This window comes from Nothobranchius furzeri, chromosome 10, assembly GCF_043380555.1.
Source record: "Nothobranchius furzeri strain GRZ-AD chromosome 10, NfurGRZ-RIMD1, whole genome shotgun sequence".
Taxonomy (NCBI): Eukaryota; Metazoa; Chordata; class Actinopteri; order Cyprinodontiformes; family Nothobranchiidae; genus Nothobranchius; species Nothobranchius furzeri.
The window spans coordinates 71305303-71328464 of record NC_091750.1 but is presented as its reverse complement, the minus strand read 5'-3'; the positions used below and the strand labels follow the sequence as shown (position 1 = coordinate 71328464).

Sequence of the window (23162 nt, the reverse complement as noted above, 5' to 3'; positions counted from 1 at the left end):
TGTTGTTTGACTCCATCTTTCCTGGTGGAGACGAGTACGGACCTCTTGAGCTGCGTATGCAGCGTCGTGGCCAGGCGGACCGTCTCCTCCAGCTCTCTCACCAGCTTGTTCCTCTTACAGTGAAGCCGCAGCCTGAAATCACAGAAGGGAGCGGAGTTTAATAAAATAACCAGAAAACTAGAGGCAGACCGATATATACAAGTTTTTCTATATTGGCCAAAGTCAGCAACGACGGATTAAAGGAGACGTGGACAGAGATGGAGGAGAGTGGATCACATATGGGACATGGTCATCGACAAACAGGAAGTGGAAAGTAGAGGGCGACTGCCCATTGATGAAACAGCAAGGAAGTGACATCACCACCACTCCGAGGAAGGCGCCAGTGAGAGCCGAAACTGTCAGTAAAAAGTAAAACTACAAAGTTTGCTAGTCTGTGAATTATTAAGAACACAAAAACAAAACAACATAACAAAGAAACTCAAAGGGACGGAAGAAAACGGCCAGCTGGTTTAGAGATTTGACCCAAAACAAGGAAGAATCCATCGTTTATCAACCCGACATGAATAATTAGCTTCAATGTTTTCTAAAAGCAGCAGAACAAACCTGGACGGTGCGAAATTATCAAAGACGAACTGTTAGTTTCTGTTGTGTGTGTGTGTGTGTGGGGGGGGGGGGGCTAACTGCGTCTGGTTTCTCGTCTTCTCTGAAACTCGGTAAAAGAAAAGAATGTTGCATTTCCAGAGCTGCAGACTCAGTGTGTGTGTGTGTGTGTGTGTGTGTGTGTGTGTGTGTGTGTGTGTGTGTGTGTGTGTGTGTGTGTGTGTGTGTGTGTGTGTGTGTGTGTGTGCGCTACAAGAGGTCCTTGTGTCGAGGCTTAGCGGCATCTCGGGTTTCAGGAACAGGAGACGAGACACAAAGAGAGACGGGGCTCAGGTAAAGTCTGACCTGGAGCTCGAACAACAACGGTCCTGTTAGAGGGGTGTGTGTGAGTGTGTGTGTGTGTGTGTGTGGACAGGGAGACCTGATGGAGGAAAACGAGACAGGAGTATCCAAGGGTCAGAGGTCTCACCAGCTGATCTGATCCGAGTTATTCATCTCACAGCTCTCTGATCCCCCTGCAGCTAAACCCATAAAAACCTTTCTGTAGACAAAAGCTCCGATCTGAAGCACCTCTCGGTCAGAGCTTTGCTCTGGTTGTCTCTGGCCGCCTGCAGGTCTCTCTCCAGACGTTTCTTCTCCGTCTCCAGCTTCTCGGCGTCGTTGGGCTCCAGGCGCTTCCGGGGGCTGACGTACTGCAGCTCCTTCAGCAGCTCCTCCTTCTCGTTGATGAGGATGAGTCGGTCCCGCTCCGGGTCCAGCAGCCCCGGCCACGCCTCGCTGTCCAGTCTGGCGATCTGAACTTCAATGTTGGCGATCCTGGAAGGAGAAGGTGAGGACGCTATGGTTAAAGCTGAGCACCCTGGTTTATAGCTGGCTCCACAGCAGAAGGGAAGACCAAACGGATCAACTTCAGATCAAACATTTAAGAAAACGGGTCCTGTGAAGGCAGAAAAGATTATTTTATGTGAAAGTTCCAGAGGATCTAAATATTCCAGCCTCACATCTTCCACCAGTCCAGCATGGGATCAAACTATTGAGTCTGAAACATCAGGGTTCTGGATGGACCCGGGTCACTTTAGCTCCATTCTCCAAGCAGATTCTTGGACGAACTTTCCACGGTCCAGTATCCGAGGAACTGCCCGATATCTGCGGGACTCGTTGCCGGTTTCAGATCCATCTTGTGCTTCATAGACTTCCCCACTTAGGACTTCCCGCTCACTATAAATGATACATGGCTTGTATTCACGTAGCGCCTTCTAGGGTTCTACAACCCCCCAAGGTGCTTTGCAACACATCCACACGCTGGTGATGATGAGCTACAGCGTAGCCACAGCTGCTCTGGCAGCAGCTGGATCACGGTCCAGACTTCCCACTTACAGACAGGAAGCTGAGGCTTTCAGAACATCTGAAGCAGTTCTACTGGTACACACACGTTTATCTAAACAAACCAACGACGTCCCAGCTAAATCAGGATCTCCTGACTGAGTTAAAGTGTTGTTACCTCCTCTTGGCCTCCTCGTACTTCAGACTCAGGCGAACCTTCTCAGCCAGTTTGTTGGTGCTGGTCGAAAACTGGTGAGAAAACCAAAGCATCCTAATGAATGTTTAAACTAATCAGCCAACAGATGAATCATACTGAGGAGGACCTTCTCATCGCTGGGTGTTTCTCAATGTCAAGACGCCTGGCCTCGCGAGGCCAGGCGCTTTGCGTACGAGGACACTGTCCTTCCTAGGTCAAAGAAAACGGTAAAATGGAACAGACTTGCATCAAGTGACCGCGGCTTCCACGGCGGTGACGTAACATCACGTGACACGGGAGATAATGTTATATTTTATATGTACAGTGATCCCTCGTGTATGGCGGTAGATGCGTTCCAGACCTGGCCGCAATAGGTGAAAATCCGCGAAGTAGGGACACCATATTTACAGTATTTATTTAACAGGTACGTATTCAGTATTCAGACTTTTGAAACCCTCCCTTTACATAGTACTGTATTTTTACTTGTTTTTTTATAGTTTTATTACAAAAAGTGCATTTTATGATGAAATTGATGAAAAAAAAAAACAGGAATTTCTTGATATTTCGCATAGAAAAACACCGCGAATCGGCGAATTTCCCTTGAATAAGGCTCCAAAGAAAAAATCCGCGAAGTCGTGAATCCACGATAAACGAACCGCGAAGTAGCGAGGGATCACTGTATTAGTTTCAATATAAATATATAACGAGCCTTTTACTTTTTAAATTGTGTACATGTTAATTAAATTAAAAATATAAGTGAGTTACTACCCGCTAGCCACCGAAGCTGCAACTACTAAGCAACTAACCAACCATAGATAACTTCTTTGGATCTGAAAAAAACATTTTAAATTAGCTGACTTGCTTTTAAACTTGAAAATTGTCCCCGAAGTAGCTGCCAGCTTCTGATCCATCCTTTTGAAATTATCGTGGTGTATTCTGGGGAATTGTTGACCAAGGCTAGGCTACAAGACACCTCCCGTATATCCTTGCTCAGCTAGTTAAACGGCTAACAGAGAACGCACGCCTCGGTAGAACATGAACATTGGAACACGTCTTGGCGGCTCCCGATGACCTACCTCCTAGGCAACCAGGGCGGGGCCAAGACATCAAGGCAAGGTTCCTTGGCATTGAGAAACCCTCTCGGAATCAGTGATAACTAAATCACTGTGTCTGCTGATCACTTCTATAATTGTAAATAACCCTTCAAAGAGTCGCCTGACCTTAGAGATCCACTGCAGGGAGTGCAGAATTATTAGGCAAATGAGTATTTTGTCCACATCATCCTCTTCATGCATGTTCATGCAGGATATGCAGGATGACACTGATCCACATAACCATTTTTACACTAGATTACATAATCATTGTGAATACTATACTGAAGACAGTTTGAACACAATGTCACTATAAAAGGTAAATTATCTGTTATACATTTCAATTGTAGAAGTCTAAATTCAAATTTTGTGAAGAGTATGCAATGTTTGAAGCAATCAAATCATCAATTTATTGTAACAGCAATCTCTGAGACATGGCTCCAGGAAGGGAGGATATCTATGTTTCAAAATGAAGGATATAATATGTTTTCCACAAGTAGAGACTGCAAAAAAGGCGGGGGCGTGGCTTTGTATATTGATAAAAACTTTCAAAGTAGATTGGTGGGTGATATGACATTAGTTATGGATAACATTATGGAGTGTGTATCTGTGGAAATACAAATGGAAAAGTCTAAGAATGTGTTAGTCAGTTGTATGTATAGGAAACCAGGATCTTGTGTTGAAATGTTTAAAGAAAAGATTGTTGATATGTGTGATGATATAATCAACAGAAATATGTGTTTTGTCTGTGGGGATTTTAACACTGACCTGTTGAATCCTCAAATGCAAAATGCAAATACAGAGTTTATTAATTCCATGTTTAGTCTGGGACTGTATCCACTAATAACTCGGCCAACTCCAATTACAAGAACTAGTGCGACACTGATCGACAATATTTATACAAATGTTCTTGAAAATGATGTGTTAAGTGGTCTTATAATTACCGATATGTCTGATCATTTACCGGTTTTCACAGTTGTACAAAGGACAACTGTAACTACTCAAAGTGAATCTGTGGTTGTTACAAGGCTGAAAAGTCAAGAAGCAGTAAATTCATTTAAAACTGACTTGATGGAACAACACTGAGAGGAGGTTTATGTGGAAGATGTAAATATGGCTTATGGAAAAATTTTAAATATTGTAACTTCTCTTTATGAAAAAAAAAACTGCCCTTTGCTTTATAAGGTGGATAAGAATAAATATGCTAAAAAGCCGTGGATAACTAAGGGGATTCAGAAGGCTTGCAGAAAAAAAATAAGCTGTATAAAGACTTTTTAAAGAAAAGAACGGAGGAAGCAGAACAGAATGACAAGATATAAAAGAATAAATTAATAAGTATTATGAGATCTAGTAAAAGAAATTATTATAGCAAATTATTGGAAGGAAATAAATCTAACATTAAAAATACGTGGCGCATATTAAATGATGTAATAAAAAAGGGAAGTGGCACCAATAGTCCTCCAAATATATTTCTAACAAAAGACAATCAAGAAATTTATCAGTCTAAAGAAATAGCAAATGAATTCAATAAGTATTTTACCGAAATTGGGCCAAATTTGGCAAAGGAAATATCAAATACTAAATTAGATGCTGATGCTGCAAGTAAAATAACAAATTTAGATAAAACCATATTTATTCAAGGCACAAATGAAAATGAAGTTATAACAGTTGTTAATAAATTTAAAAGTAAAAAGTCAGCAGATTTACATGGATTTGATATGTCTGCTGTAAAAGAAATCATTGAGATTATAGCCAAACCACTTACACATATTTGTAACCAGTCTCTCCAATCAGGAAGATTTCCTGAAAGGATGAAGGTTGCAAAAGTCATTCCTATCTATAAGGCTGGAGACAAACATGACTTTTCTAATTATAGACCAATTTCTATTTTATCTCAGTTCTCCAAAATACTAGAAACAATATTTCATAAAAGATTGTATGACTTTATTGAGCATCATGATATTCTTTCTGAACAGCAATATGGTTTTAGGCGTGATCGGACAACTTCTCTGGCAATTGTTGATCTAGTGGAGAAAATATCTGATGCAATTGACAACAAACAATATGCTGTTGGGGTGTTCTTAGACCTGACCAAAGCTTTTGATACTGTTAATCATGACTTATTAATAAAAAAAATTGTGTAGATATGGCATCAGGGGTGTGGCCTATGACTGGATTGAGAGTTATTTAGAGAACAGACTCCAATATGTCCACATTAACAACACTGATTCACAGCTACTGACAGTGACCACCGGTATCCCACAGGGGTCAGTGTTAGGTCCCTTGTTGTTTATTCTTTATATTAATGACATATGCTTAGTTTCTAAAACATTGCATTTCATACTATTTGCAGATGATACTAATGTTCTAAGTTTTGGGAAAGATTTAATAACATTAATGGACAAGGTTGAGAAAGAATTAAATGCATTAAAGTGTTGGTTTAACTTAAATAAATTAACTTTAAATTTAAATAAAACAAAATTCATCATATTTACTAATAGAGCAATTACAGTGGATACACATCTCAAAATAAATAATACAGAAATTGAAAGAGTGAATGAAATAAAATTTCTTGGTGTAACCACAGAAAAAAAGTTAAGTTGGGAACCGCATATTGACTCAATTAAAGCAAAGTTAACTAAATCATTAGCAGTTCTCTATAAAGTTAAAGAATTTTTAGATGAAAAAGCTTTATATCTTTTGTATTGTTCCTTAATTCTGCCTAATTTCATGTATTATGTTGAAGTGTGGGGAAATACCTACGAAACCCACTTAAAGTCTTTGTTTATAATTCAAAAGAGAGCAATTCGACTAGTAAACAAAGCAGCTTGTAGAGAGCGTACACATTTACTTTTTATTCGTTTAAAAGTTTTAAAGCTAAGATAATTTATTACATTAAGAACTGCACAATTTATGTATAAAGTGATGAATAATTTGATGCCAAAACAAATTCAGGATCTGTTCCAGATCAGAGAGAGTGTTTATGATCTCAGAGGGTATAAAATGTTTAGAAAGCCTAAAGTAAGAACTAAAATGAAACAACTTTGTGTTTCTTGTGTTGGGGTTGATGTGTGGAATAAATTAGACCAGGAGCAAAAAGATTGTTCAACAATGGTAAAGTTTAAGGGTATGTTTAAATCAAATGTGATTAAATATTATGAATCAAGTCAATGAAAAAATGCATAAAATATTAAAGGTTATTATTTTTTATAAAGCAAGAATGGGGATTTGTATATATTCCCATACATTTCAAATATGATGTAAAAATTATGGAATTGGTATGCTAACATTTTGTTTAAGTTCAAAGGGTTTGGGGGGTTGGGCTTATAAGCTTATGCTTCTGCCTGCACCCATTCTTAGAATTGTGTAAGTTGTGTGTTCGCTTGTAAACCTGCAAATGTTTTTGGTTGTACTATTTTATTGTACTATTGATTTTAATTTCTCATTTAATTTCTCAAACTTCTCATTAAACATCCTGGTGGCTAAATAAAAACACAGCCTGTCCATGTTGTCTTACTCCAAGCTGTATAGGCTCGAAAGCCTACTACCAATTAAGCATATTAGGTGATGTGCATCTCTGTAATGAGAAGGGGTGTGGTCTAATGACATCAACACCCTATATCAGGTGTGCATAATTATTAGGCAACTTCCTTTCCTCTGGCAAAATGGGTCAAAAGAAGGACTTGACAGGCTCAGAAAAGTCAAAAATAGTGAGATATCTTGCAGAGGGATGCAGCAGTCTTAAAATTGCAAAGCTTCTGAAGCGTGATCATCGAACAATCAAGCGTTTCATTCAAAATAGTCAACAGGGTCGCAAGAAGCGTGTGGAAAAACCAAGGCGCAAAATAACTGCCCATGAACTGAGAAAAGTCAAGCGTGCAGCTGCCAAGATGCCACTTGCCACCAGTTTGGCCATATTTCAGAGCTGCAACATCACTGGAGTGCCCAAAAGCACAAGGTGTGCAATACTCAGAGACATGGCCAAGGTAAGAAAGGCTGAAAGATGACCACCACTGAACAAGACACACAAGCTGAAACGTCAAGACTGGGCCAAGAAATATCTCGACTGATTTTTCTAAGGTTTTATGGACTGATGAAATGAGAGTGAGTCTTGATGGGCCAGATGGATGGGCCCGTGGCTGGATTGGTAAAGGGCAGAGAGCTCCAGTCCGACTCAGACGCTAGCAAGGTGGAGGTGGAGTACTGGTTTGGGCTGGTATAATCAAAGATGAGCTTGTGGGGCCTTTTCGGGTTGAGGATGGAGTCGAGCTCAACTCCCAGTCCTACTGCCAGTTTCTGGAAGACACCTTCTTCAAGCAGTGGTACAGGAAGAAGTCTGCATCCTTCAAGAAAAACATGATTTTCATGCAGGACAATGTTCCATCACACGCGTCCAAGTACTCCACAGCGTGGCTGGCAAGAAAGGGTATGGAAGAAGAAAAACTAATTGACATGGCCTCCTTGTTCACCTGATCTGAACCCCATTGAGAACCTGTGGTCCATCACCAAATGTGAGATTTACAAGGAGGGAAAACGGTACACCTCTCTGAACAGTGTCTGGGAGGCTGTGGTTGCTGCTGCATGCAATGTTGATGGTGAACAGATCAAAACACTGACAGAATCCATGGATGGCAGGCTTTTGTGTCCTTGCAAAGAAAGGTGGCTATATTGGTTGCTGATTTGTTTTTGTATTGTTTTTGAATGTCAGAAATGTATATTTGTGAATGTGGAGATGTTATATTGGTTTCACTGGTAAAAATAAATAATTGAAATGGGTATATATTTGTCTTGTGTTAAGTTGCCTAATAATTATGCACAGTAATAGTCACCTGCACACACACAGATATCCTCCTAAAATAGCTAAAACTAAAAACAAACTAAAAACTACTTCCAAACACATTCAGCTTTGATATTAATGAGTTGTTTGGGTTCATTGAGAACATGGTTGTTGTTCAATAATAAAATTATTCCTCAAAAATACAACCTGCCTAATAATTCTGCACTCCCTGTATTTTCATGTTTAAACTCATTTTAAGATGATTTTCCCCCTAAAATTGTAAATTCACTAGAAATAAAAGGCGGCAGCCATGACTTGATCTCATTTGTAAAAAGGGCGTGCCTCTAACCATGGCCCAGAGACCCGTGCCGGGACTCACCTCGACGGGAATGTCGGTCTGGGAGCCGGCGTCCGAGTAGAGTTGAGGGATGGACGTCTCAGAGTTGTTGAGCGACGGACTGCTGCCCCACAGCTCCTGCTGGGAACCCGAATCCAACTGGAACCCGTCCTTCAGCACTGCCAGTTTCTGATTCAGGAGACAAGAAACCAGACGGCTGAGTCGCGACAGAAGGAAAGTGGGACGCCGCAGCTGGAAAACCGGAATGAAGCTCCAGTAAGAAGGCAGAAGCAGAGCATCATGGGAAATCACCATGTCCGTTTGCTCTGAGGTGAATGACTACAGCTCTCTACGTCTTCAGAGGTCAAAAATATATATAAATTAACATTAAAACATTTTTGAACCCATGAGAGTTAAAATCAAGAACTCAGAGTTTTATCAGACAATTGTTTCAATAAACAATTTGATCAGAGTCAGATGTTTGAGACTTTTATTGTGAAAGGTTAGAGAACGTTCCGAGTTCCTTTGTGAACGCCGTCGTAGAAACACGCAGAAGATCAAAAAACGTCTCGTTATTATTTCATTAGGATTTATTTATGAACATTTTGTTGACTTTTGTCCCAACATTTAGACATTTTTAGCATTTCTCTGCATTTCCACTCATCTCTTCATCGTTTTTATGTTCATTCTGTGTATTTCCTCTAACTGCATTACTTGGTTCTGCTTTAAACACAGAGTTGTTTTATCTTGTTCTAGCCGATGTTTCGACTTTCACCGTAGGCTTCCTCGGAGCTCTGAGGAACTCTTTTGTAGTACTTTTAAGGAATCACCACTAAACTGCCGTAAACAGACGAGATCTGCAGATTTTCTGTTTAATCTGAAACAGAACTCTTTGTGCCGCCAGCAGACTCCAAGTCCCATCATGCAACACCGCTTTTCACCCCGCTGCAGCAAAGGATGATGGGTGATCTACGGCGAGAGGACCAGAGACAAGGCTTGGTTCTTTCTCATCTTTGGCTGTTCTTGACAGCAGCTCCCACCTCATCTTCCTGTAATAATCCATCCTACTAACCCTCCATCCTTCCATCCACCGATCCCTCCTTCTTTATTTCATCTAAGATCAGGTCATGGGGGTGACCGGTCCAGGAAAGGTGTTCTCTGTCCAGGGAGGACACTTAACAGGGTTTCCACTCTTCACCTGACAACTAGGAGGTCTTCTGACGACGATGAAGCTCCTCCCCTAACCTCTAGGGCTGTGCTGGAGAACCCTACAGACGGAGATTCACGAGCAAACACTTTCCTGTTGAGAACCGGGGGCTCAGCCCTGGAGGAGCTCTGACCCATCAGTAACAGAACCGAACCCTCTCCAGTCAGATCTCAGCCATGAAGACCACAAGCAGGATCGGCAACAAGACAACACGGAGAACTCCACCATCAAAGTCCTGCTGGGTCTTCAGTTCTGCAGCCATACATCTGAAGGTCCTCACAGATGGGCTCCATCAGCGGTTCTGCCTGAACCCTAACGGCGGTCATCACAAGGACAACAGCGAGGCTTTAAAACGTCCCCAGATCTCTTGTAGGGACTCGTTTCTCCTCCCAGAGTGAAGAGAAGGAGCAGTAAAACCGTCCTTCCATCTCAAACATTCATCATAAATCTGAGCTTTACACTTCATTATCCTGGTTCTGTTGGTTCTGTCTGGTTTGGGTCGGTCTGACACCTGCAGAGGGACGGATGCTGCCAAATATACTCATACCAAAAACCACATCAGCAGCAGAGGAGCCTCGACTCGACTGACTCGGACTCATAAAAGCAGCTTTGAAGCAAAACTTTCAAATGAATAATTATTTATTAATTTCAGAGGTAGGAAAAATAAGGAGCTTATAAAGAGGTTTTATCCAGTTACAAAGGCTCTAATGTTGGCTTCTCGTTTACAGAATTTCTTATTCATGAAAGTAAATAAATAATAACGAATCTAAAAGATGAATTAATCCATCGGTGAATTAGTTAAACGCATTTATGAAAACTATTAGACAAATAAATGAATAAATGAACGAATAAAGGGGGAAATAATCAGATAAACAGAATAAATAAACCAGCAGGTAAATAAGTATGGAATTAAATCACGACGATGAAAACCCTAAATGCAGCTGTGAGGATTAAACTGAGACAATAAAATGTAAAAAACTCTGTTTGTTCGACTCCAAATAAAACAGATCCACACTGAAACACGCCCAACGAGCTCCGACGTCCAGCTCCACCGCTCACACGCTAGCTAACCCCGCAGACGGCAGCACAGCGAGACCGACTCGGACTGATGCTTTTATCACACACTGATATCAGAATCAAACCAAACACACAAGCAAGCAGCTTCCTCTCCAGCCCAGCACCGTGTCGGTGTGCTCAGACCTACAGAGCTCTCTCTGGATGCTCTCCCTGTTTGGAGGAGGAATATTTGCTCTTTCACTCCCTATCCCTAAACCGGCTCCACAGCAAACTACCGGCTAACCCAGCTGCTCCTGTGTTCACATCCAGCCTCGGGTCTCACCTGCATCAGCTCCTGCTTCTCCTTCTCCCCGGAGCTGATGGTGTCTCGGATGGACCGCACCTCCTTCAGGATGGCCTGCGCCTCCTGCAGCTTGTAGCCGTACGGACTGTTGGACACCTTCTGGTCGATCCTGTAGGACGAGAGGGATAACTGATAAATGTTTAGTCAGAGGTCTGATGGAGCCAGAAATATTAAATGCAAACTCATTATCCGTCTGAAGTGGCTCCTCGTGGCGTTGACCAAGAACGACTCAACAGGAGTCTCAATATTACCACCGACACCTTTTATTTAGCTTCTGTTCCACCGGATTTACCCTCCAATGACAAGCTGGGATGTGTGTGAACTCAGCTCCAACAGGGGTCGTTACCTTTAACAGTTATATTACATTATTTACATTACATCATACTGATTACTTTACATACAGATCGTGCAGAACAAGCTGCAGGAAAGTGGCCGTCGGAGGCAGCAGCTACAGAAAAATCTGACGTGAACAAAGTCATGAGTTCATCTGAATAACCAGCCCGTCCACATTCTTCAGGGGGGGGGGGGGGGTTGAATGAGAGGGAGAGAGAAAACAAGAAGGAATGAGGAAGTGAAGGAGAGAGGGAGGCACTAGTCTGCAACAGGGAGCGGGAACAACTAATCCCTCCTGTCCTCCGAGGCTGCAGTTGGGATCCTTTTATCACCTGAACAACAGCTTTACAGTAACACACACACACACACACACACACACGCACGCACGCGCGCGCTCACACACACACACACACACCTGAATAAAGAGACATGAGTGGAATTTTAATGTGTTCATCAGGACATAGTCCCATTGATTTATGTTGAGGTGGGCGGAGCTTAAAACGTCAACATCTTCAACATTCCAGCCATTTGTCTAATTATCTTTTGATCACGACTCAATCAGCGCTTCCTCATTCTGATAAATCCTGTTTTACGTCACTGGAAAAGTTGCTTTGTGCGGCTAAATCGACAGTTATTTTTATAATCGCTCTTTCTTCTGGCATCTTCCAACTGGATCACGTGGTCCCAGATAAACGAGGCGGGACTTCCACATGCTGGAATTTGCCCAGCAGCTGTTCAGGAACCGTAACTTTGGTGTGAAAGTGTTGGTTATGGCTCCCGCTATCGCTCCAGCAGTCACACGTTCCCCTGGATTATTAAACGCCTGGACGCTGTGGAGGAAACGCTCCGACCTTTGTCTGCAGAATCAAGTCAGCTCCTCTCAAGTGTCTGGGACATTTTTCGTGTCCTCTGCCGGGTGCCGTCAGACGCTGATTGAACAGGAATGTCGTCCTGTTTTGTTGCCTCATGCCACTCTGGGACACAGTCGGAGGATTAAAAGGAGCCGTCGGACAACATTCCTACATGACTTTCCTCTCCGGCTGCAGATGTCAGACGGCGTTCAACAACCAATCAGTGTTTTCAGAAATGGGTTCAGACTGGAATGCAGCCACACACACACACACGCACGCACACACACAAACACACACCACTCCTCTGGAGAGGGTGGAGGCCTCGGGGAAAAACAAAAGGAACCATGTTTTAAAAGTTCCCACAGCAAACGCACAGATGAACTTTGAGCTGCTTGACCCACATTTCACCAAACGTCAGACTATTTAGGTTAAACCAGAGCGTTTCACTGCTTTCTTTTTTTCTTCTATTATTCAGATCCGTATCCATGGTAATGTCGCCTCTGATTTACAATGCTGTAAAATACTTTTGACTTCTGACAGTTTGCAGCTAAAGTCTGCCGTAAGAAACTTGTTTCCCTCAGCGCCCGTGTGTGTTAGTGATGCGCGGATTGACTTCCAACCCACCACAGGTCAGGTTGGGTCGGGTCAATACATTTTTACGTCAGTGCGGTGTGGTTTGAGAGGGGGTTCATGAAATATATATATATATATATATATATATATATATATATATATATATATATATATATATATATATAAAATATATATATATATATATATATATATTTTATATATATATATATATATATATATAAAATATATATATATATATATATATATATTTTATATATATATATATATATATATAAAATATATATATATATATATATATATATATATATATATAAATATCTATATATATATTTATATATATGTGCACACTGAGGATAAAGGCATTAAGCAATGCTTAATTTTGTAAAACACAATATTTAAGACATTTATTAAAACACGGTCACATTTTAAAACATAACTCAGCGCAGATAACCTTCGACCCCATGACGTAGGCACATACAGAACTCGCCAGTGAAGTGCGCCTAAGCTCCAAGCAGGTGGCAGGCAGCCACATCAACAGAACGATGGAGGACAATATTTTGGATAAAATTCATTCGGGAGTTTACATTCTTAAAAGAAAGGAGGGACAAACTGCTAAATTGCGTGTTTGGGAAAGATTCAGCGAGGTAATCAGCGCAGACAAAACAAGGACATATTTATTTGCTTTCAAAATGTTTGATAAAAGTTGTAAAAGGTTTACTGTTTTGTTTGCCCAAGCAGGGGCTCTAGGGGCTGTTCTTGTATTGGTTTATTGCACTATTAGTGGGCGATGGTGGTACAGGAGTTAAGTGCTCACCCCGCAATCGGAAGGTTGCAGGTTCGAGCCCCGCTCAGTCTGTCGCTGTCGTTGTGTCCTTGGGCTCGACACTTAACCCACGTTGCCTGCTGGTGGTGGTCGGAGGGACCGGTGGCGCCTGTGCTCGGCAGCCTCGCCTCTGTCAGTGCGCTCCAGGGCAGCTGTGGCTACATCGTAGCTCATCCACACCAGTGTGTGAATGTGTGTGTGAATGGGTGAATGACTGATTGTGTTGTAAAGCGCCTTGGGGGGTTCCAGGACTCTAGAAGGCGCTATATCAAATACAGGCCATTTACCATTTATTAGTAGGGTAACAAACAAAAATAACCCCATTTAATTTTAAACTTCCTTTATCTGCCTATTCTTTATTTTAGCCTTTGTAAATGTAAACGTTACTACCATTTTCCAGAGCCCGTTTGGGGGCCTGTTTAACGCACCTTTGTCTGAATAAAAGCACAATCCATCAATAACGAGTTTTGATGAGGCGGCGCGGGTTGTAATAACAGACCTAGTGATGAAGGGCGGTTTGGTGCGGTTCAGACGTGATCAAATCTGCGGTACCTGCGGGTTTAAAAGAACCCTAACCCGCACATCACGTGTGTGTGCGTGTGTGTGTGTGTGTGTGCTGAAACACTTACTCTCGGAGCGTCTCAAAGCCTTGCTCCTTAAACTGCAGCTCCTGCTTCATGCAGGCCAGGTCCAGCTTCAGCTTGTTGACCTGAGAGAGGAGACATCCTTTAGGTGATGGCGACCTGCAGCTGACATCCTTTCATATTTGTCTGGCCTTTAAAGACACACATTCTTATTTAACACAGGTGTCCTTATTTTCTGACATTAAATGGCTGATCTTTGTGGGAATCTAAAATATTCCATCTGAATGTTTCGTTTGGGTCCTGCTGACTGAGAAATCTAACTGAGTAGCTGAAACTTCTCACTGGGGGAAGTATCTTCACCTCTTAGTTAAAATGTTCTGCACATGTGTGACTGGTTACGATTCACCGGTGAGACAGAAACCCGATCTAAACCACAGACTCATCTTTTCATTAACTATGGCGCAGTATGGGGGCCAAAATGAAGACTACTGCCCAGCAGCAGGAGGCTATATAAATTCCAAAGCAAACTACTGATCTGATTAATGATAAGCTGGCGCCAGTAACCGAGAGGCTGGCGCTGCTGACTGAGGAATAGCACATTTACCGGCATTACTACTAGATACGCTAGGGACTAGCAGCCCTCGGCTGGTCATTGACTGGTTCAAACACTCCCTCTGCTGTCTATTAGCATGGATAGGCTAGCGTTAGCCTGGACGGGTTGGCGTTAGCATCGGAGAGGCTAGCCATTAACGTGCCTAGGCATGCCACTAGCTGGATTTCCTACCCCCCTGGACAGACCTTAAGCATGGATAGGCTGGCATTAGCGTCGGAGAGGCTAGCCATTAGCATGTCTCAGAGAATCACTAGTCAGCTAGTGGCCAGCCTAGGCACGCTAATGGCTAGCCTCTCCAATGCTAACACCAACCCGTCCAGGCTAACGCTAGCCTATCCATGCTAATAGACAGCAGATGGAGTGTTTGAACCAGTCAATGACCAGCCGAGGGCTGCTAGTCCCTTGCGTATCTAGTAGTAATGCCGGTAAATGTGATATTCCTCAGTCAGCAGCGCCAGCCTCTCGGTTACTGGCGTCAGCTTATCATTAATAAGATCAGTAGTTTGCTTCGGAATTTATATAGCCTCCTGCTGCTGGGCAGTAGTCTTCATTTTGGCCCCCATACCGTGCCATAGTTAACAACATGATCAGGAGGCTCTTACCCGACTTTTGGCTGTGGCGATCTCCGCTTTCAGGATCTCCGGGTCGTATTTGCTGGAAGTGGAAGATCTGGAATTCACTGTAAAAAAAAACATAAAGAATAAAAAAACAATAAATCTTTATAAAGAACTTATAAACAACTAGGGATGTAAGAAAATATCGATAAGGCAATATATCATGATATTTTTCCGACAATATTATACTGATATTCAAAAACCGTTCACTGATTTTTTTTGGTAGTATTTACATGCAAACATTTGTGTATTTTCTTTTCTTTTGGTGCAATTCAAACACATAACTAGCGTGCAACTGGGTTTGTTTCCACCATTGAAATGTAAACCCCTCTGTTATGGTTCAGACACCGCATGTTAAACATGTTAAAGAGCAACTCACCCCCAAATCAACTGTTTTTTGCTGATAAACTGTATAAATGAGTGTCTAAAAGTGTTGTAGACACGTGTAATTGATAAGTTGGCACTTTAGTGCATCTCGGTTCAACTTTAAATGATCTGCCTAAAACTGTCAGGTGTTGTGCCATCGTCAGGTAAAACCTCTGCACCACATTCCAATATAAATCTGCCATCGCTATTGGCTAAGAGGTACACTATGACTTTAGTTGGTACAATATGATGTAACAATGTCGTTGTGAGCCTGTCTGTGTGTGTGTGTGTGCGTGCGTGCGTGCGTGCGTGTGTGTGTGTGTGTGTGTGTGTGTGTGTGTGTGTGTGTGTTTATTAGCGGCTCCGCCCTCTCAGTCTGCCAGGCAACTGCATTTGTTGCATTTTTCAAACAGGAAGTGGGAGTGGAGTAATACTCTGGTAGGGGGCGACTTGCTGTGTAAGTATCAGTTTGGACTGTTTATTGAATTTTCCTACAATAAAGTATTTCTAAAAAAAACTCATTAATATCATCTGTATCAAATGTATCGCAATACATCGTGGTACATGTTGTATCACCAGAATTTCACCAATTTGCATCCCTATAAACAACAGTCAGCAGGTTGTTTGTAAAAACTACAAACAGAAATATCCTAATTTGCCCTAAAATATCCGACACTCCGCGCGTGACCTCTATTGCTGGCCTACTCTCTCTGGTTTTACGTCACCAAATCTACGCTGAGCTGGTTCCATCAGGAGCTGGAGTTGGGCTTAAAGAAACCAACAACCAGTCAAGATCGTTAAAACCATGTTCAATATCTCTAAGTTAGTTCTACTTTTATTCAGATTAAGTTTAGACAAAATGCTCCATTTCAAATTCCGATTAGCAGGAATAATGTGAGCGGATTGGCTAACATCGCGCTACCGGCTTGTGTGGTTTCAGCCATGCCGTTAAAGCCAGAGAGCCGCTGCAGTTTATAAGCAGTGTTTGAAAGCTGGTTGTAAACACTGGTTAATAAAACCAGCCGGTGTTTACGGGTCAGCGGAGAGCAGATCCAAACATGAACGGTGATTTAGGACGAGCTGGGGGGGGGGGGGGGGGGGGCGATATCAACGATATAAAATTGGGTAATGATAAGTGTTTGGCTCGACCGCGATAACACATGACGTCACTAAGATGTGCATCCGCGCCGACAGTGGGACAACAGAATGGCAGTGACTGCAAGCATGGAGCGGGCGGAGGAGGAGCATTCTACACTTTTTGGACGTCTTTATTCTGCAGCAATATGTTTTCCATATGAGGATTTTTTAAAGCATGTCATTTTGACATATATAAACAAAGGAAAACATATATATCGCAGTATATATCCTAATCGCACATGCTTCACATTATATCGCAATATAGATTTGAGGCCATATCGCCCAGCCCTATAAGAGCCTTGTGATCTAGGACTGCAACTAGTGACTATTTTAATAGTCGACTAGTCAGCGACTATTGAAACGATTAGTCGACTAATCGGATAATTATTACATTTTTCTTAAATTTAGCATGAGATTGCTTTAATTGTGTGAAAAATGATAATAAACACAAGAAAGATGGGTACTTCAATGGAAAATGCATATTTTATTGAACTTTGCTGCTGATAGGACGATTCATACTAACAGTAAATAAAAATACCCTGTCTAACACCAGTTAGGCACAGTGCTCAGTCAGTACAACATAAATGCATCAAATAAATTAAAATAGTTTTGTCAGACACAGTCGGGCATAACATTAAATCTCTTTTTCTAAAAGCGAAAATACGTTTAAATAAATGAAAACTAAACGTTTTGGCTTTCGTGTTATTTAAATCTTACCGAGGAGAGTCAGACTCTGTTTCATTCAACTGTCCGACGTGCTTTCTCTTTAACTGTTCATGCACCACCGAGGTGCTGCCGTGATACGCGAGGACTGCTTTGCAAATAATGCAGTTAATCTTTTTATTCGCCGAGTACAGGCGCTCCCTAGTTGGGAAGCTGCCCCCGCGACCCGGACCCGGATAAGCGGAGGAAGACGACGACGAGTACAGGCTAGAATGCTCCCAAACTTTTGATGTTTTGGTACGCATAGCTGCCGTGTTGGACGATGGCATTTCTGTTAGTTGGCGCTCAGCAGAGAAGCTATTGCGCATGTGCGACTCTCAGCAGAGATTGTAATGAAGTGAGATGCCTCACTCGGTCGGAAAACACACATCTGGCAACAACGTCGACAATGAAATTCATTGTCGACCATTTCTATTGTCGGTATTCGTCGACAAATCGTTGCAGCCCTAGTGTGATCTGGAAGTATCGTGTAGATGAAATGTCTCCCTACGCTGTGATCCTCTACAGAAACTCACATGTACTGATTTTAATAACTTTAATATACTTCTGATGTTTGTGCTGTAAGAAAATACAGCAGACTCTAAGCTGACTTGGATCAGAACCGGAGACAAAACTTCATGATCATTCCTAAACAAACACCGGTGAGCTTGTTCGTCACCTCCCAGGTGTTCCCTGATACCAAACCCGGTTCCTCATCAGAACTCACAGCTGGTCTGTGATGTGGACTTGTCCCTCCAGGCATCGTTGAGCTGCTGGTACTCCTGCTGCGCCAGCCGCAGGCGCTGCTCCTTCACCTGGTAGATCTCCTTCTGGGCGCTAAGCGCGTCTCGAGCCACAGACAGGTAGTTCCGCAGCATGGCTTCCTGTTCCAGCTGCCACTGGACCCGCGGGTCCTCCAGCTGGGTGCTCTCTGAAGCAAGAGGACAAGACACACAACTGTGAAGACTTCGTGCTCTGGTTTAGCGTTCTGCTGTTTACAATAGTGAATGCATCGACTCACTGGTGTTGTGGTCGACATAGTACGCCCCCACAACGGGATCGTGCACCTCCTCCCATCCGACCGGCAGCTCATCTCCGATGCAGTCAGCGAACGTCAAAGGCTTCGTCTGCCTGAAGAAAACAAAACCAAACAACCCAACTTCATCACCTGAGCCAGGTGGTCTAAAACTGGTTCCAGTTTCTGACAGAAAACCTTTAAACAAAGCAGATGTCGGTCCTAAAGCACCTCTGAACACAACCTGGACCCAGCATGATTAAAAGTCCCAGAGAGTCCGGTACCAGTCCACCTAGACGACTTGTTTAATGACGACTTTGCTCCATTATTGACTAGAGAGTCAGCTCCATCCTTCAGCAGGTTCTGATAACCAGACCGAAGAATCTGGGTTTTTATACCTAAAGGGTTCTGAGAGGAGGAGGTGGGCTTCAGAGACCCAAACAGCTGTTAAGACTCAAAAAGCAACAAAGCAGATTAAAATCAGATACCTTTTCTTTTAATATTTGTTATAAAAATCCTGTTCATGTCTTCTAGTTGATCGATTTCCTCAGATCTTCTAATCTGTGTTAAGGAAGTGACCCAGAAAAGGAGACAAGGAGCAGCACAGGTGCAGAACTGTCATAAATCTGTACCGGGGAGGTTTGCTGCCATCTGTTTACAGATGATGCAGCAGTTTTTATTCATGACTCGTGGTTTTAACATGACCAGCTGTGGGATCAGGTCCAGTTGGAATCTCAGAGTCCTTTAGAGCTCTGGAAACACTTCGGAATCGGTTTGTGGAGCTTGTGTCCTTATCCAGAATTTATTTATTCACCTTTTATTATTCAGAATGACACATTTTATGTTTTTCATGACGTAGGTCTGATAAAGACTGATTCAGGAGATGAAAAATGAAATGATTTTCTGGGGCTTTAGAGGCTAAGCTGTATTAAACCAAACGGAGCGCAGACCCGACACGGAGGGAAGCTCCTGTCTACGCTTCGGCTCTGTTGCAATCAGATTAGAGGCATCAGGGTGATGTTCGTATTCATTATGACTTTCTCATGGTTGTTCCAGCAGAAATGAAGAAACTCTGGCCAAAAATAAACGACTCAAACATGGAAAAAACCAAGACTGAAGAGTTTTGTTTAAATAAAAGATTAAACCTGCTCTAGTTTAGAGTTCTAGTAAACTAAAACAACATTTCTGTGGTTAATGTGTGTGTGTGTGTGTGTGTGTGTGTGTGTGTGTGTGTGTGTGTGTGCGTGCGTGCGTGCGTGCGTGTGTGTGTGTGTGTGTGTGCGTGCGTGTGTGTGGCCTGTTGTTCCACCTCAGAGGAAGAGAGGGAGAAAAAGGGGGTGGGGGTCTCTCCAACAGGCCACAATAGGAGGAAACCGGCTCGAGGAATTCCACAAGCAGCGCTGACGCATCGCTGGGAGGTTTCCACGGCAACCCTCGCCCCTGCAGAGGCCGACCCGTCTGCTCTGAGAGGAACTCTTTAACTTCAGTAAATAATTAAATCAGATAAAATGAGCCCATTAAAAAAATCCCAACGTCAGTAAACGGTGAAAAATGTACACGTCAAGCAACTGAAGCCGTTCTGGTGTAAATGCCCTGAAAGCTGACCTCAGACGCCGAGGTTTCACGGAGAAAGACTCATGTTTTAAAACCATTAAATGAAAACGTTTGTTTCATCAGAACGAAATATTAACTAAAAAAAACATGTTTTCTCAGTTTTCGGGCCTTTCACACCTGCACAGTTCAGCATGTTTAAACCAAACCCCGGTCCGTTCTCCCTGGTTCGGGTCCCCTGAGCAGGTGTAAACACAGGAATCTCATCAGGATGCGGAGGTGAAGAACCCATCAGAACAGGTGGCTCAGGTTAGCAAGCTGACCGCTGTTTGTGCCGATGACCAGATTCATCAGCTCTGACTCAGAAAACCACTGAAGAGTTCGGGAACGGTTCAGGGAGGGGGTTGGAGAACGTTGTTAGCTAGCTCCGGATCAGAACACACAAACTTCTAGTAGCCCCGCCCCCAAAAGATCTGACCAATCAGCAGACTGAACGCACCTTTAGTGACATCTTCACAGGGTGGAAAAGACTCTGCTCCTGGGTTCAGATGTTGAGTGATGTGTTGTCTATCTAATCCCTCGTCGTGATTTTCTCTCACTAATGAAGATTCAACATTTCTGAAGCTTAAACATCTCATTTCATAAGAAAACAACCTGCTCAAAAACTTCCTTTAGATCAAATTTTATCACAACAAGCCGAGTCTTCCTGTCCTATTATGTAATATAAGTTTTCGTTCTAGGGAAAAACATACTTTACTGATTGCGGTTTTGTGAGTAAAACTTGTTCTTATGCGTCGTTCCTCGCTGCAGCTCGGTTACGCTCGGCTGAGCAGCTGCTGATTAACGCCCCGCCGACCTAAAGTCAGGGAAAGTTCTAACCGTGCAGCTTGGGTGTGACGTAATCCACACAAATTTAACCAACCAAAGATTTTGTTTTGTTTTGGTGTTTTTTCCATCAATAATAAAACCAGCCAGGAGCTTCCATAACCCCTGGTGTTTCTGTTGGGTGCTGGTAAACAAGTAAACAAACATAGATGCCATCTAATCCACATCTGTGGAGACAAAACTAGTTCTGACACAAACTCTTGGCTGTATCATATAAACCCAAAAGAGTCCCATTTGTACAGGTGACATAGTTAGTTCTGTTAATTGTGTTGACTTTGTGTGAAGACGTCACACAGTGAGATGTGTTTGTTGAGGAGGAAAGGTCCACGGGCTCCCAGTACCAGATCACTGCTTCCCAGTTAAACAGGAAGCTCTTCAGTTGGTTTCAAACCCATCCCAACATTAACCAAAACTTTTTTAAAGATCCATCATTCACTGAGTTTAGGGTTTTAATGTCGGAGTAAAAAAATAAAAATAAAAAAAAACATTAATTACAATATATTCTGGGAAAAGAATAGAAAACGGGTGAAAAAGCAGCCAACGTCCAAAAACAGACTCCAGGACGTCCTGGCTGCTTGGAAGCAGAGGTGCACCGATCCTGGGTTTGATAGGGCCGATACCGGTTTATCTGGGTGTCTGCTTAAGGTTGGTTTATGCTTGACGCGTCCGCGAGGTCCGCACGACTCAACGCGGCGAAATTGCGTCATTTTAAAAACCACGGCCCTCCACCGGACCGGCAAGAACTAGTATGGCAGAGGTTCGTAAATATAGACATTTGTATGCTTCAGCTCTCAGAGATCACCGGGATCAACATGTTGTTAATAATTCTTGGAGAGAAATAGCTCGCACTGTCGGAAAAGACGAGGACGCTGTTAAAAATGCTGGAATGCCATGTTGTAAACAACAGTAATTTCTACTTCTACTATGGTGTAGTGTTGGATGCATGCCGTAGAGCTCCATGCTGCCCCCTACAGTTTGGGAGAATATTGGCTCACCGCAGAGACAAGCCGCATGAACCATAAACGCTGCGAGTTGTGAAGCGCGTTCCATCCGCGAGCCGCATCACCAAGCGGAAAGTGAATGCGTCAAGCATAAACCAAGCTTTAGGCTGCTGCCCCCTCGACCCGATCCCAGATAGGTGGAGGAAGACGGACGCATTGGATTTCCGATTCACTCTAAAATTGTGATTCTGGAAGTTAAAAAAAACTACAGGAAAGAGTTTTATTGAACTGCCAATTCAAAGACCCGTTAATTTTTTTTTTAACTTTTTTGCTCATTTTTGAAAAACGTTTTCCAAAAAAAATAGAAATGCACAAAAACGTTTGGCCATCAGAATCCGTCAAAATTCTACCTTTTTAGTCCAACTGTTGATCAGCTGATCAGTCTGACTCCTGATTGGCTCAGATTTGGACCTGAGATGACTGGGATTCCTTAATTTTTTTGTTCAGTGCTTTGAGATGACTAGTTAAAACTGGTGTAGAACTGGTATAAACTGAGTAGAATTCTAAATAATTACTTTGGCAGCAATAGGGAGCCCAAGTCACTTTTGCACCACGGGTACCCGGAAGAACGGAAAAATGAATGCAACGGGCCTAAAAACGCTATTTTCTAATTCCACTTGTTTTGTGCCATGGATTTCACATATGATGTCCGTGAATTCTAAAGACGCATTTTGATACCAAGAACGTGCTTATTTTCCAACAAGTGGGGAACGATCTTTTAAGTTTTGTGTGAAAATAAGTCCAGGACTACAAATGCGCTTCACGAAAGTGACGCCATCGAACCAGACACGGAGAAAACTGAGGGTAAAGGGCTGTAAGTTCAGCAAACTTCCCACAGGAGGAAAGAACCACCATAAATCTGGTCATGTGGTAAGCAAAAGCTACGGTAGGGGGAGGAGATTCTGTGGTGACGTCCCATATGCGACGTGCCGATTTCTAGTTTGTAGTCATGCTAATTACGAACTTTTACAAGCTGATAAATCTCAAAGTACGTCACTGGCGTGGTCGAAACACCCATCATTACTTTTCATTTAAATTGCAGTTCAACACGTGTGATCCAGGCCGTACGGCAAAGCGGATTAGAAAATAGTGTTTTAGCCCCGTTGACTTGCGTTATTTTTTTCGTTCTTCCGAGGACCTGTGATGCAGAAGTGACTTAGGCTCTCTATAAAAAAAACATTTGAATTGGACAACTTTAACGG

The 23162-nt window shown here is 42.6% G+C and overlaps 1 protein-coding gene across 1 annotated transcript in view; it reads right to left on the bottom strand.

The window, feature by feature from the left end:
- Positions 1 to 23162, bottom strand: part of wwc1 (WW and C2 domain containing 1) — a 44526-nt gene that overhangs the window by 10367 nt on the left and 10997 nt on the right. The window contains exons 2-10 of the mRNA XM_015961856.3: positions 18530 to 18639; positions 18236 to 18439; positions 15292 to 15368; positions 14122 to 14201; positions 10871 to 11000; positions 8367 to 8513; positions 2102 to 2172; positions 1171 to 1416; positions 43 to 132 (exon numbers count right to left, since the gene is read on the bottom strand). Of these exons, the coding sequence (XP_015817342.3) occupies positions 43 to 132; positions 1171 to 1416; positions 2102 to 2172; positions 8367 to 8513; positions 10871 to 11000; positions 14122 to 14201; positions 15292 to 15368; positions 18236 to 18439; positions 18530 to 18639 (1155 nt within the window). The remainder of the gene's footprint in view (positions 1 to 42; positions 133 to 1170; positions 1417 to 2101; positions 2173 to 8366; positions 8514 to 10870; positions 11001 to 14121; positions 14202 to 15291; positions 15369 to 18235; positions 18440 to 18529; positions 18640 to 23162) is intronic.